Source organism: Antechinus flavipes, chromosome 6, assembly GCF_016432865.1.
Source record: "Antechinus flavipes isolate AdamAnt ecotype Samford, QLD, Australia chromosome 6, AdamAnt_v2, whole genome shotgun sequence".
NCBI lineage: Eukaryota > Metazoa > Chordata > Mammalia > Dasyuromorphia > Dasyuridae > Antechinus > Antechinus flavipes.
In genome coordinates, this window is record NC_067403.1 from 195,032,196 (window position 1) to 195,047,075 (window position 14,880).

At 36.0% G+C, this 14,880-nt stretch overlaps 1 protein-coding gene across 6 annotated transcripts in view; it reads left to right on the forward strand.

The window, feature by feature from the left end:
* The window catches only part of ZFYVE28 (zinc finger FYVE-type containing 28), a 186,460-nt gene that overhangs the window by 156,481 nt on the left and 15,099 nt on the right, over window positions 1–14,880 (forward strand). For 2 of the 6 annotated variants that reach the window (XM_051966354.1, XM_051966356.1), the window contains 3 exons: window positions 1,463–1,617; window positions 4,756–4,872; window positions 6,101–6,205. In XM_051966354.1, coding sequence (XP_051822314.1) covers window positions 1,463–1,617; window positions 4,756–4,872; window positions 6,101–6,205 — 377 coding nt within the window. Of the gene's footprint in view, window positions 1–1,462; window positions 1,618–4,755; window positions 4,873–6,100; window positions 6,206–14,880 lie in introns of those variants that run through there. The other 4 variants (XM_051966355.1, XM_051966357.1, XR_007948406.1 and 1 more) reach the window with 3 other exon arrangements.

The following is a 14,880-nucleotide window of genomic DNA, read 5'->3' on the forward strand; positions in this document are numbered from 1 at the left end:
CTTCTCTCTCCTCTCCCTTCACAGTAAAAAATCAACATGTACAGAGAAAGAAAAAGAAACAGGGTTTGTGTAATCCACAGAATTGACAGCCACTGCCTGAATAATGTATAATATCACTATAAGCCTCAGGATAGCTACCCCACAGGGTCTTATTTAAACTTTGTTGCTCTCTTCATGTCTAACAAAGTGTTCTGTACAAAAGAGATAACTTTTAAATGTTTCTTTATTCAGATTATACGATACTCATTTTGGTATTAAACCATTGCAGTTACATATTGAATCCTTTGATAGATAATACCACTCATGCTATTACCTGAGGATACAGATAGCAATCTTTATTTTTTCTTAGTTTCTGAGGATATATGTACTGAATTGAAGGTGAAGGTGAGGAAAATACATAAGACCATATAAATTTAGCTGGAAGGAAGCTCAGAAGTGATCTAGTCTAACCTTCACATGTTACAAAAGAAGAAACTTAAAATATTCTATTTAATGATTTTTCTGGCTTACTTAAATAAGATGAAACCATTAACAGTCAAAGATGATCTCTCTCAATCTCCAATAGTTAGTTATTGCTATTAAGTAGATCAACTACAGTCAGTCATTTTATGTCAATAACCTATGAAATTGTGTCAATCTACAATTATCATTTGATTTCAGGTAACAATGTACTGTCAAAATTTCAGAGTTTTGCTCTTGCTCTAGTTTACTGAAACTTGGATAATAAGGCCTTGGACAAATACCTGTATTCTTCCTTTAGTTTCTCATCTGGAAAACAGGGATATTTAAACAGTTTCAAAGATGTGCTAAAAAATATTTGCAAACTACTTTGAGAATGTTAATTATTATAAATGTTCCACCTGATATTCCACCATAAATTTTTTTTAAGACACTGTGAAAGAAATAATATTAAAAACGAGTATCTTAGAAGACCTTTGGAAATAGAACAATCTTTCCATGGTAAATCTTTTTTCTTATATATCCTTATCCTTTTAAAAAGACATAACAATAAAATAAAGACTTCATTGATCATTCAGTTGAAAAAGAAGCCACGTGAACTGATCTTGTAGTAGGAGTACAAATAAACAAATAAGTATTATACCAGTATCCATGAAATATTTTGAATAACAACAACAACAAAAACCCAAAAACTATAAGGAAAATTTACAGCTCATTGGGAGAAATTCTCTAGGGAGGAATGGAAGAAACACATAGGTAGGAATTGCTCAAGATACTATGGAATTGATAAATTGTAATCTGTAGCAGGGAAGGGACTACCTGTGCTGTTGAGATTACAGATCCATCAAAGTATTACATTATCATCATATGAAATATTGGAAAATACAAACTAATGCTTGCTTATACCACTTGGCAGTGATGATTTTCAACAGAAGTCAGTATTATCTAAAAAAAGAAGTGAATGTCTGCTAACCACCCTTCCACATATGTGCTTTTTGAACAGCAGTATGAAGACAAGTTCCTGTTCGTCAGAAGGCCCTGACCAGGAAGAGATCCAGCTGGCCTTACAGGCCGCAAAAAGGGCTACAAGAGAAAAGATCAGATCCCGGTTTCACAGCAGCAGTGACCTAATTCACCGACTTTTTGTCTGCATATCAGGTACAAACAATTTCTGCATTTTAAAAAATTCCTTTGGATAAATTCAGAATAACTATTATTACTCAAGCCTCAGGGTGCTTGAAAATCTCGTAGAGAGAAAGTAGCCCTTTCTACGATTTATAAGCTTTATTAATGTCTGAACTAACAAATACTTCTACATAAAAATCATCTGCTTGAAATGCCAGGAGATTTTTTGCAGTACCTTTTATTTTTTTAAACAAGGTGTTAAAGGAACTTGACAATCTCATCTAGGTAGTAAATGGATATGAATTGATAGATTATAAGGATTTAAGGTTGGCTTAGTCTCTTTTTCCTAATACAGATAAATAATAACATACCTGGCACTGGGGATGATTTTTAAATTGTCATTTATATGATGTTTAAAAGTAAATATACAGGGCAGCTAGATGGCACAGTGGATAGAGCCCCAAGACCTAAAGTCAGGAGGACCTGAGTTCAAATGTGACCTCAGATACTGAACACTTCCTAGCTGTGTGACCCTGGGCAAGTCACTTATCTCCAATTGCCTCAGGGGGGAAAAATTTAAAGTAAATATAATGTCACTAGTGAGCAATATGTAATGTTGGAATCTGCCCTCCTAGGTAGAAATAATAGAGAGATAGCTATGTCAGCTCAACATAAGGAAACATTTCTTAATGATTTTAGATATTTGGAAATTAAACGAGCTGCCTTAGGAAATAATAATAATCATAACTTATATTGATATGGTTCCAGAGTTTACAAAGTATTTTTTCATAATGGCCCCATGAGTTACATAGAATGAAAATGTGATTATCACCATTTTATAGAGGGAAAACTGATCCTCATTCAATCAATAAGTACTTATTAATTACCTACTATGTGCCAGGCACTAAGTTCTAAAGATACAAAGATAAAAATGGAACTTTGTCCCCAGGGGATTTACCTACACATATTTGGACTCAATGAATACAAAGAAGCTGAAGATGGGGATCAGGAAAAATATCATGTGGAAGGTGATGGTCTGAGATGATTCTTAAGTCAGATATTCTATAAGGTAGAAGAAAGAGAGTACATAACATGCATTTGCATATTACAAAAGTATAGAAGTGGAAGACTAGAGCTATATGTGAGAAACCACAGTAAGAAGCCCAGCTTTGCTGGATTGTAGAGTACAGAAGGAGAGTAAATCTATGGAGACTATAAATGGAGATCAGGGCCAGATGGTGAAGGGTTTGAAAGACCAAACAGAGGAATCTATAATTTATCTTGGAGACAGTAGTGGGTAATTGAGATTTAATGAATAGGGAAATGACATTGTTAGACTGCATTTAAGAAAAATGATTTTGACAGCTATGTGAATTAGAGAAACAAGAGACTTGAGAAAGCCAGTTAGACATCATTGCAGGCAAAAGGTGGTTAAGACCTAAACTATGGGTAGAGGGGTTATGTGAAGAGTGAACAGACTCAAGAAATGTCATGAAAGTAGAAATAACAAGAATTGGTAACTGACTTGGTCTCTCAAGTTAAAAAGAGTGATTAATTGAGGGTAATTTTGAGGTTATAAATTTCAGAACCTGAAAGAATGGTGAAACTGGCTTAATTATAGTAGAGTGTCCTTTGGGGGAATTGTAGCAAATAGTGTTGGTTAAGTAAGCATTAAGTAATGAAGAGCCTTGAATGACAGTAGGTTTACATGTAATAAGTTATGTCAATTAACGATAGAAATTCAATCTAGGGAGTAAACTTATCTTAATGACATTTTAGAAGGATTGTTTTTCATTGGCGTAAATTGAATGTAACTACTAGTCAGAAGGAAAAATAAGGAGGCTAATGTAATAATAATGTAATAATGAGATAGAAGGCAAGAACTTGCATGATGGACATGAAAATATGATCATACATTTAAGAGCTGAAGCAGTGTTAGAAGCTGCCTAATCCTACCCCTTCTATTTATAAGGGAGACACCCACATAAATTAAATACTTGCAGCCCCAGTAACTTTGAACAGCCTCATTTTAAAGATGGAAAAACTGAAGCATTATCATGAAACGTACTTATGCTACTATGTAACTCATGCTACTAAGTGGTATTTTGTTATTTAGTAGGGAAGCCTGTTGCTTATATATTTCTTAAAATGTCCTTTTTTCTCATTTCAGATTATCCAAATTCTACCTTTCTATTCATCCTCTAAATTGTAGCTCAGATTGCCTGATCTTCTCTGCTAAATATAATCTCTCCTTCTTCTGAATTTTCATCAGACCTTTCTCATTTTCTATATTTCATTCAGCTTTGTTGCATAGTTTTTATATCTCTTCCACTATACTGTCAGATCCAAAAGGACAAAAACTTACTTTGTACATCCTAGCTTTCTAGCATAGTACCTGACTCATCACTGGTATTCCATTAACATTTCATGGATAGGCAGAAGCATGAATGAATGAATGATTGAATCATCTGATCATTTGATGGATCATGAAACAACAGCTGAATTAGGATCAGGATGCAGTTATCAAAACAAGGAAGGGAAACTGCTGGATAGGTCTGAATAGGTAGCCCAAAGCCTTTGTTTTCTGTACAGCCCTGTATGAGGTACAAATATAATCTAATAAAAATGTATACATACGCACATGTGTAGATATACATATGTATACATGTGTACACACTCATGTATTGGGAAGGCCATCCAGCCAGACCCCCTCATTTTACATAGATTAGGCAACAAAGAAAGCAGAGCTGGATCATCTGAATCTACATTCTGGGTTTGTACCACAGGATATATCCCTTCCTTATGAAGTGATAGAAAGAAAGATCATTCCTTCTAACCCCCAAATGAAGTATATTACTGCTTACTTATGGGGATCTGGATAATGTATTAGAATATTTTGATTAATCAAATACCATGATTTTTCTTAATGTATCTATAGGGTAAAAACAAAACAAAATGGCATTTCCTTTCTCTTCATCCAGATAGATCGTTCATTCCCCTCAATGGCAGGAGAAGAGCCTATTGTCTCTATAACTGTTCTAAGGGCTTGTTATTTCTATGGCTATGAATTCATAAAAGTAATTTTTGAAACATCATGATAATACTTTATTTTCAGTAATTGATTTGATATGAATGAGTAAGTAGTCTTCAGTTTCTTCCCATATTTCCTAGGTGTTGCTGATCAACTGCAAACAAATTATGCAAGTGATTTACGAAGTATTCTTAAGACCTTATTTGAAGTTATGGCAACTAAGCCAGACACAGAAGATGGGGAGAAGTTAAAGAAAGGTAAGTATTGTGAATGGAATGCTTATTTAATTCGTGGTTCTGCAGTATCCATGACAAAAATTTGAGTCATACCAAAAATTATATTTTATAGCCCTTATTAAAACTGTCTTTAGATTTCAGTGTTTTTATATGTAATAAAAATGTTTCCTCCATTAGAATATGATCTCTGAGAACAAGGATTGTTTTTTTATTTTTTATTATAGCTTTTTATTTACGAGATATATGCATGAGTAATTTATGAGCATTGACAAAAGCAAAACCTTTTGTTCCAATTTTTCCCCTCCTTCCCTCCACCCCCTCTCCCAGATATAGGTTAAACAATACATGTTAAATATGTTAAAGTATAAGTTAAACACAATATTTATTCATACAATAATTCATATACAGGAAGGACTGTCTTTTTAAATATATATTCCTAGTTCTTAGTACAGTGCAGAATAAAAAAGTCGATACAGAATAAGTACTTAGTAAATGTTCTTTTATTCATTCATTCATATTTTTAGAGGCACATTCTCTTTTATTCAGTCTATCTATGCTTCAGATTGTTCTTGGTCATATTGTTTGAATCCCTATTTGACTATGAGATAAAAATACATTTCCAAGCTTAGTTGTCATAAGAAAATTTACAGCCACTAGGACTATCTCATGATAGTTTCTCAAAACCCTACACATGTATATATAATACGTATAATAAACTCTGCTAGTAGTAACTTTCATTTACATAGCATTTTTAGATTTACAAAGCATTTACAAAGGAAATATAAATATAATCATTTTGCAAAGGAAGAAACTGAGTCTCAAAAGTTGAATCATTTGCCTTAGTAGCATATAGCTAGTAAATGCCAGACTTTGTATTTGAGCCCAGACTCTAAAGACTATTAGCATCCAGAGAGAAGATAGTGTTTATATATTATAGACATTCCAGGTTCAGTGAGAAGCTGGTAAGATGATGCCAGGACCAGATTCAAATCCACATCCTCGAGCTCCAAATCCAGTGTCTTTTCTACTGCCTCACCATGGCTATCCTAAGGCAGCATTTTATTTCTAAAAACCCCAAAACGTTCCTTTCCCTCTATTTCTCTCTACATCTCTGGGGAAAACTCTAATATGTGGAGTTCTCAGAGTTCTAACTTTTGACTTCTGGCTCATTGCTGTTATTCTCCATTTGTTTATTGCAGATGATGAATTTCTGCTGCACACATATCAGTGTCTGTGCTTTATTTTTCAGTAAATCAGAATTTAAGAAGTGCAGCTCTTGAAGATTGTGCCCTTTGCCAGGAAACAATATCTTCTTCTGAACTTGCAGCCAAGGCAAGAGATGGAGATTTTGAAGGTATTGAAGGATTTCTGCAAGATTCAATGAGGGAGATTTTGGGGGCTAGAGGGAGCATTGGAGGAGGGGATAGAAAAGAGGAACAATGTCCAAGTTTATAAATAAAGCTTAGTAGAAGCAAAAGGAACATTTACAAACCAGAAATTTCAAAAATTCTGTTGTTCAGTTGCTTTTCAGAAACATCCAACTCTTCATGATCCCATTTGAGGTTTTCTTAGTAAAGATGCTAAAGTGGTTTGTCATTTTCCTCCTCCAGCTCATTTTTATAGATAAAGAAACTGAGACAAAAAGGATTGTGACTTGTCCAGGGTCACATGGCTGATATATATCTACAGCTAGTTTTGAATTCAGGAAAATGAGTCTTTCTGATTCTAGGTGGGTGTCCCTGAACAGACTACCTACCTGCCTAAATTTCAAAAATAAGAGGTGCTATTTTGATTTACCTTATGAAAACAACAGTTTTTAAGCAGTAGGTGATACTGGAAAGTAAAGCAGGCAGAACTGTCAGTCATCCCCAAGTCAGAGGCCTTCCTGATCAGGCTAGAACCACTTAACTCCCTCTTGCCTTCCTGAAGGCCCTCACAGCCCCTCTGCAGGATTGTTGTTTTCCCTTTATAAAGAACTCAGTCCTCTCTCTCTTTTTGGAGCCCTGGCTCTATTTCTTTTCAAAATTCAAGACCTCACAAAATATCATCACCTTTAGCAAAGTTGGGGAATGAAATGCTCTTGCTTTTCTCACTTACAGCTTGAAGGTAATTATCAGCTCCCAGTTTTAAACCAGGAATATATTGATCTCAGTTTCTTGCTAGGCAAGCAAAGTATAATACCAGTCTCCTCCACCCACCACGTTCACTGCCTCCTGGTTCATTTGTCTTAAATTAGCTCCAAGACCTTATTTTGCTGACCAGAGTCTCTTGTCTAGGAACAGAGCATACTTGAAATCCCTTTCCTTTACACACAAGGTCAATAAGTAAATTAGAAATGTTCACATATGTTAGCCAATATTTTATATCACTGTTAAAAAGCTTCGATGCCAAATTATGCATTTAAAAAGAGAGGAAAGAAAAAAAAGTTGAAGTGAGCAGAGAACCTTAAGGACATCGGGCCTTCTCTCTGAAGGAGTTGGGAGGTGAGGGGGAAACACATGAGCTACTTCTCTTCATTCTCCCTGGCTCCATCGGAGCCCTTGGTGTTCAGTGGCCTGAAGCGTGTAGTCCTGGGCTTGGCCCTCCTCCTCCCATAGTCACCAGTGTTTCCTGCATATCTTGGAGGGGTAACCTACCCCTGCTTGTCTAGCTTGACTTCTTTCATTTCTGTGACCTCTCCTCACAAGTTCCTTCCCCCAACGTCCATCTTAGTGGTATTGTGGGCAGTCAACTTATAGATCAGTGTCAGAAACCCCTTTGGCGTTTAGGGAATGCTACAAAGGAACCCAGACTGCTGTCAGCCGGCTGACCTTGCTCTGTGTCAGAGCCTTCTGGCAGCTCTCCAAAAGGTGGGTGACATTCCTTCCTGGAGCCTGAGTGTTGAGAGAGATGGAAAAACCAGCTAGGAATCTGGCCAGCTGGGAAATGGACTACTGAGAATAAGGCTAGCTGGGCCTGCAGCAGTCAGAGTCAAGGTGATTTGTTTTGAGTTTAAAAAAAAAAAAAAGGCTTTTAAAAAATCCTTTAAAAAGAGAGAGGCCTGCATTTGTTTCCCGTAGCTTGGTTCCCTGAGAAAGGGCTGGCATGGACCACACTGGCATGGTAACAGTTAGAATGCCTTAGATAGGGAGGTTTTCCTGGCACAGAAATGCCCCTAAGGTTAATGACACACCTGGGGCAGTAAACCCAGAATTTTTAAGCACTTTGGACAGTTTGGCAGAGCTATTCAAGACTTTAACTTATGAGAGCTCCACTCCCAAAATGCAGAGTTCCTATCCCCACCTCCACCCCAGTATCCAGAACACTAATTGCTTCTCCACAAAGACTGAATTTCCCTTTGCCTGGTACTGCTACTGAATCACCAGGGACATGCTATGACCCCACTCTCTAGGGCTCCTCAGTGAAAGGCTGGGGAGGAGTCCAGTCATCCTCATTGACGAGTCTCCGAAAGGCAAGTCTCCTGCTTTTATGTGCTACAGAGAAATGTGATGCCTTTTGATAAAGAGAGCTGTCATTCAATTTCCTCTATTGACTCTACTCCATGTACATGTGTGCCAGTTTAGAAAAAAACTACTAATGTGGCATCTGGCATTATGGAAGTATATACAGCTGAACAGCACCAACATTTTGGAAACCAGAATAAACTGGCCTTAATTCACACGTTATATTTAATTTTACAGAAATAGACAATGATGAGGTAGTATAGTAAACTAGAAAGAGTGCTGCTTTTGCTTTTGGAGTCAGAAATCCTGGATTTTATTTTCATTTCTGAAACTCACTTGGCTGAACCAGACAAATCTAAGCCTGTTTTTTCACCCATAAATGTGCACTGAATTCAGCAATTTCTAAGATCCCTTGCAGCTCTAATTCTTATGATCTCATAATATTTTCTGAAAATCACTTCTTTTTTTTTAAATCAGCCCATGTTGATGAAAATTTAAAGAGAAAAGCTGCAATTTTCTGTAGCTTTTGCTTAGAACTGCAAATTGATAGGTTAAAAAGCCATTTCACTTTCTCTGTTTTTAACCAGGCATAAGCTCTTAATGTCTGCATATTTTGGGCTATGAACAATTTAAATCTTGCTTTGGAAAGACTCATCTGGTGAGGGTGTTTACCGCTAAATACTGGAGAAAAATGTGTACTCCTTAGCCCTGATTCTATTAAATCATGGAAAAGTCACAGTTATCTTAGGAGACTGAAAGAATAATTCTAACATATGGGAAATTATATCTTTATTTAAGTCGTAGGAGAGAGGAGTGCAGCAGAAAATGGGAAGGAAAGACAATAGCATACTATGTAATTTGTAGCAGTCAAGACAAAAGGTCTTTTTAAAAATGCTCTAAAAGCAAACAAAGTTATATTGTGGGTACTGTGTGCCAGAGATACTGTTTTGTTCCTCAGGCATGTTTTGAATTGTTATTATTTTTTCTTTCCAGTAAAGATTTCCCATGCAATTTCTCTGAAGAGTAGCATTAATCCATTTAAAAGTATAATTATAAGCATATGAAAAAGCTTTATGGGACGGAATAAGATGGCAAAGCAGATAAAGTTGAAAATGACTCAATAATTTCCAATTAATTTTTCTATTTTACCAGGATCACTGAAATATTACTAAGAGCAATTAAGGTAGCTCACATTCTCAAACAAAGAGATAAGATTTCAAGGGAAAACATATTCTAGAAAAGAGAATAACAAGTACCGGGAAGCAAAAATGTCCATTCTAACATGTGTCATAAGTGTGCCTTCTTTTGAAAAACAAAACATGAATTTGTTTAAAAGTAAAAACTGGGGATTTTTAGCTCTGAGATAGAAGCTTTCTTTGGCACGTTACAACAACTTAAAAGGGTTGCCTAACATTCTAATTTAGCTTTTTAATAAAGAGAGCCATTTGTATTGATAATTTTTATACTTAGGAGACACCCATGAGAATATGGAGTAACAGTGCCTTTTGAGAGGAGAATTGGATCTTACTGATGGGCTTACCATTTTTTTCTTCTTGCCATATCCAATATTGTCATTCTCCAAGTGTGAAGCACTGGATCTCAAAAGGTAAAAGGGACATCAGAGGCCATTTAGCACAATCTATATACCGTAATAAGAATCCTGTCTACAAAATACCAAACAAATCATCTAGGCTTTTCTTCAAGATCCCACTAACTTTGAATGCAACACCTATACTAGGAAGCTTTTTCCTTAAATCAAATCTGAATCTGCCTCTTTATATCGTCTATTCTTTACTCTTAGTTCAGTCCCTGAGACCAAATAGAACAAATTGAATCCCTCTTCTATATGACAGTCCTTCAGTTACTTGAAGACTGCTGTCACATCCCCCCAAGTTTTCTCTTTTTCTGGTTGCCCTTCTCTTAATGCTATCTAGCTTATCAGTGACCTTCCTAAAAATATATTTCCTAGAATTGAACATTACAGATGTGGTCAGATCCAGGACAGATTGGACATCATCTCCCTAGTTTTTGATATAATGCCTCCTTCTCTCTCCATCCTAAAATCTCATTATGGGGGGGGGGGGGGGAGGGGCTGCTATATCACAAGTCAGCTCATATTGTTCTTGAAGACAACTAAAATCAACTTATGTTTAGTCAGTCCTCTCCCATCTTGGACTCATGATGCTGATTTTTTTTTTAATTCAAATGTGAGACTTTATACTTGTGTCTTTTCAGTGTCATCTTATTAAATTCAGCTCAGTAATTGAGGCTATGAGATCTTTTTTGGAACCGTATGCTGCCACTGAATATGTTATCTGCAAATTTGATAAGCATGTCACCATCTCTGCCTTTATTCAAGTCAGTAATAAAAATGCTACAGTCTGGTGCCACTAGAAAGGACACCATTCTGAACACATTATTGGTTACTCTTCAAATTCAGCTATTCCTACCAAATTGTACCATCTTTTAGCCTACATGTCTTTTTCTATAAGAATAACATGAAAGATTTTGTTAAATACTTTGTAGTAATTTAGATAAATTATAGCTTCAACACTATCATATCTAATAATCATACAATCCTGCCAAAAAGGGTCTGAATAACCTTCTCTTGTTGAAGCCAAACTGGTTCTTTATAATCACAACTCTCCTTTTTCGTTATGTTCACTTACAGTTTCTTTAATTATTCTTCACCAGGAACTGAAGTCTGCTTCACTGACCAATATTTTGTCAACTTCCTTCTTTTGAAAATCAGGATGAGCTCTTGCCACTTTAATTATCCTTTTTTCTTACCTTTTCCCCTTTCTCCTTCTCATACCATATGAGCTATAGCTTGTCTCCTTTTTATAATCAAACTCCTAGGGAAACGTTATTTATATCTGTTGCCTCTTGCCAAGGAACTTCAACTTATCTAAACCATTCACCAGTTGCTAAATCCAGTGGACTTTTCTAGGGTGTTATTCTACTTTAACCAAACAGTTTTCAACAACCTCCTCTTTTAGATCATCTCTTCTCCCTTGAATTCTGCTCTCTCCTCTTGTTCTTCTTCCATGTCTTTTTCACTGGATTATCATCCACTTCTCTCTCCTCAATTGTGAATATCCTCCTTGACTCACTCCTGGACACTTATCTCTTGTCTCCTTCCATTAGATCTCCTCAGTTTACATGGGGTTCAGCTGACAATTTAGTTCAGATTATTACCAGATCTCCTCATCTTGCTCATGAGGTTCGATCCTTCATCATGACCTGCTGGCTGGGGATTATCTCCCTCTGCTGAACCACTGGCCCTTCAGCTCTGGTGTGGAACTCTTTTATCTTCCCCTTTGAACCTCCTCGCCTTCCAAACTCCATGGAAGGCATCAACATTCTTCAAACCTTTCAGGTTACAACCTCAGAACCATCCTCAATTCTTTCTTCTCCCTCATTTCTTCTATATAATAATTTGCCAAGTCTTATTGATTCAACCTCCATGGAATCTCTGGCATCTCTCCCCTCCCTCCACACATTATCTTAGTTCAGACCCTCATCATCTCCCACAGGGACTCTTGCAATCGCCTCCTGATTGATTTCCCTGTTTTCAGTTTCCTTTCTCTATTATAGCCTGAAAACAGACACCAAATTAATATTCTTAAAGAGCACATCTAACAAATCATGCCATTCCCTTGCTCAAAAATTTTCACTATCTACCTATTGTCCCTGATATAAAATACTATTCTCCCCACTTGGTATTGAAAGGCTCTATTTAGAACTTCTTCCTCCCTTTCCAGACTTATTTCATATTGTTTGCCTTTCCTTGAATTCCACCTCACATGATGGTCCTCTAACTCATCAATCCATCTCATGTCCACTTGCCTTTGTACATGTCTGAAACATGCTTTTTTCTTTACCTACATCTTAAAATCCTTAGCCTCTTTTAGAAAGCCTTTCATCTTTCCTAGAGATGTCAAACTTTCTCCCTACTTAAATTATATACATATAATTTACTGTTATATGTATCCTTCCCTCATTAGAATTGAAGTCAGGGGCTATTTTTTTTATCTTTGTATTCTCAGAACTCAGCACAGTTCTTTATATATAATAGCTATGTAATAAGTGTTAGTTGGATGAAATTAAATTGGCTAACTGCCCAAGGGGAAATTGTGATAAACTGAGAAATATTTGGGGCCTTGACTTGAAATTTATTGCTTTATCAGTGTTTCAACTTTACCATCTTTGACTCTTAATTCTTTGACTTTGACTCAAACCAACCTCTACGGAGAGATTTAACCTTAGCCCTTTCTTCACCCTCATGTATAAACATACATTATTTTCTGTGATCTTTGAGCCCATCCTCATTGAAAGAAAAAAACCTTTAGAGCCCATTGAGCCATGTTTTATGCCTGACCAGAGGGGGTCACTATAGCATTGCTGATAGCTTACCAAGAACTTGGCTCTACATGTCATGGGACCAAAATTGGTAATAGAGCCAAGATTATGTTTTGGCAATGCTGAGAACCTCTGCTAGGATCACCATCTGCTCCTCTGCAGGCCAGCCTAGCCAAATCAAGTTTAATTTGTTCCTTCCTGGACATTCAGTTTAAATGTGTTTAGTCCATCCTTTCCACCACTACCTTTGAAACAAAGTATGCTAGATCTGATTTTTATCTTAATAAAAAATTGACTTTCATTGATCTATTTTCTGTTTTCTGTTTGAATAAATTGGAATTTCTTTGGGGGAGAAAAACCATCTTTTCATATGCTATCATTATATCACCAGTATTTTTTTTTATTTTTAAAGCTAAAGTTTTTAATAATTTTCCATGTGATAACATTCATTCTTTTATCAAAGCTACTTAATTATTTTTTGATTTTTCTGTCCATTTTTCTTATTTTGGATTTTTTCTCATTAATTTAATGGTGCTTAAATTCTTGTTTTCCATTAATTTTTTTTTTTTTTTGCCTTTCACATTTGAATAATAATTTGTCCTTAGCCTATCAGTACAATTTTTCCTCTCTTCTCCTCTGTATTTGCTTTCCTGAGCAGTAAAGCATGACTAAGCCTTCTCCCTTGCAGAACTATTTGACATGAAGCTCAGAATACTTCTTCTTGATACACATTTTACACTGCTAGGCTGAAAAAAATCCTTTATACAGAGAGCTATAGAGATTAGAGATTTATATGTTTACAATTTTTCCTGCACATAGAGTTCATGGCTGAGGAGCAAAGGCAAAATACATACATATATATATATATATATATATATATATATATATAGTCAATGTTCTTATGGACACAGCATCAAGCTCTGTTCTAGAGTTATGCTTACAGGCTAGTTCACAAAGCTGGCAGCATACATTTCACATTATCTGTTTTATCCTCTTACAGAAGAACTTTTTCACAGTGAGTATTTTTGAAAATTTGTTGCAGAAGAATGGTTGGTAGCCCATCTCATCATTTTTAGACTTAGAAATATACCTACTACTGGGGCAGCTACGTGGTGCAATGAATAGAGCACTGGCCCTGGAGTCAGGACTCAAATCCTGCCTCAGATATTTAACACTTACTAGGCATTGTGACCCTAGACAAGTCACTTAACCCCAGTTGCTTTGCTTAAAAAAAAAAAGAAAAGAAAAGAAAAGAAAAAAGAAAGAAATATACCCATCATAAACAATGTGCCTTCCTAAGAAAGTTTGGGGTGGAGCAAGAAACAAAACAAGATCGAAGGAAGACAGAATAATAAAGAAATTAATTGTTTTAGAGTAACTTTAAAACCCAAAGGAAAGTACAAAGTATTATACAAGGTCTTATGAAAGACAGATCATTTTCAAGGGGTTGAGGAAAGACATGTGACATACAAATTAGATTATCAAGATTGAGCTAGAATTTCAACAAGTAAAGATTTAGGGAAAGAGTGAAGGGATTTGAGTATGAGAAAATTACAAGCATAGACTGACAGATTCTGGAGGCTAAAAAAATTGGACTTTTTGTTTAATAAGCATTAAGGATTCACTGAAATATTTTGAGCAAAGGAGTAACAACATTTATATAGCCTTTTAAGGTAAACCACCTTCATTTGATATAATTGCTCATTAACGAGTCAAAAATAACACTGAAGTTTGCAACATGAGAAGAATGGATGAATAGTGGTGCAACTGGAATAAATGATAAAAAATGTTTGGGACATGAGGTTTTTGAAGAGTCTTTAGGAAATTCAAGGTAGAGAGTTAGCTTACAGGAGGTTGATGATGTAAGCTTAGAGCCTGGTAGAGACATCCTGGCTGAAAATACAAATCTGTTGAGTAAAAAAGAAGAAAAAAGGCTGAGAGAGGAATCTTGTGGGACATCCAAGAAGACAAAGGAGATGGGGAGGGGGGGTTACAAAGAGAAATCCTCGATAGTCAGGCTATTTCTGAAGTCAAGGAAGTAGAAGGCCAGAAGGGGAGAAGGTTATCAGGTGTCAGTGGGACACAGGTGTAAAAGAGGGTAAGGGTTGGAAAAAAAAAAAAGAAGACCAGATTTGGAAATCACAGGGTCTTTTAAGGATCTTTGAAGAGAAAGCAGTTTCAATAGATTATTGTGTAAAGATTCCAAATTGCAGAACACTAAGAT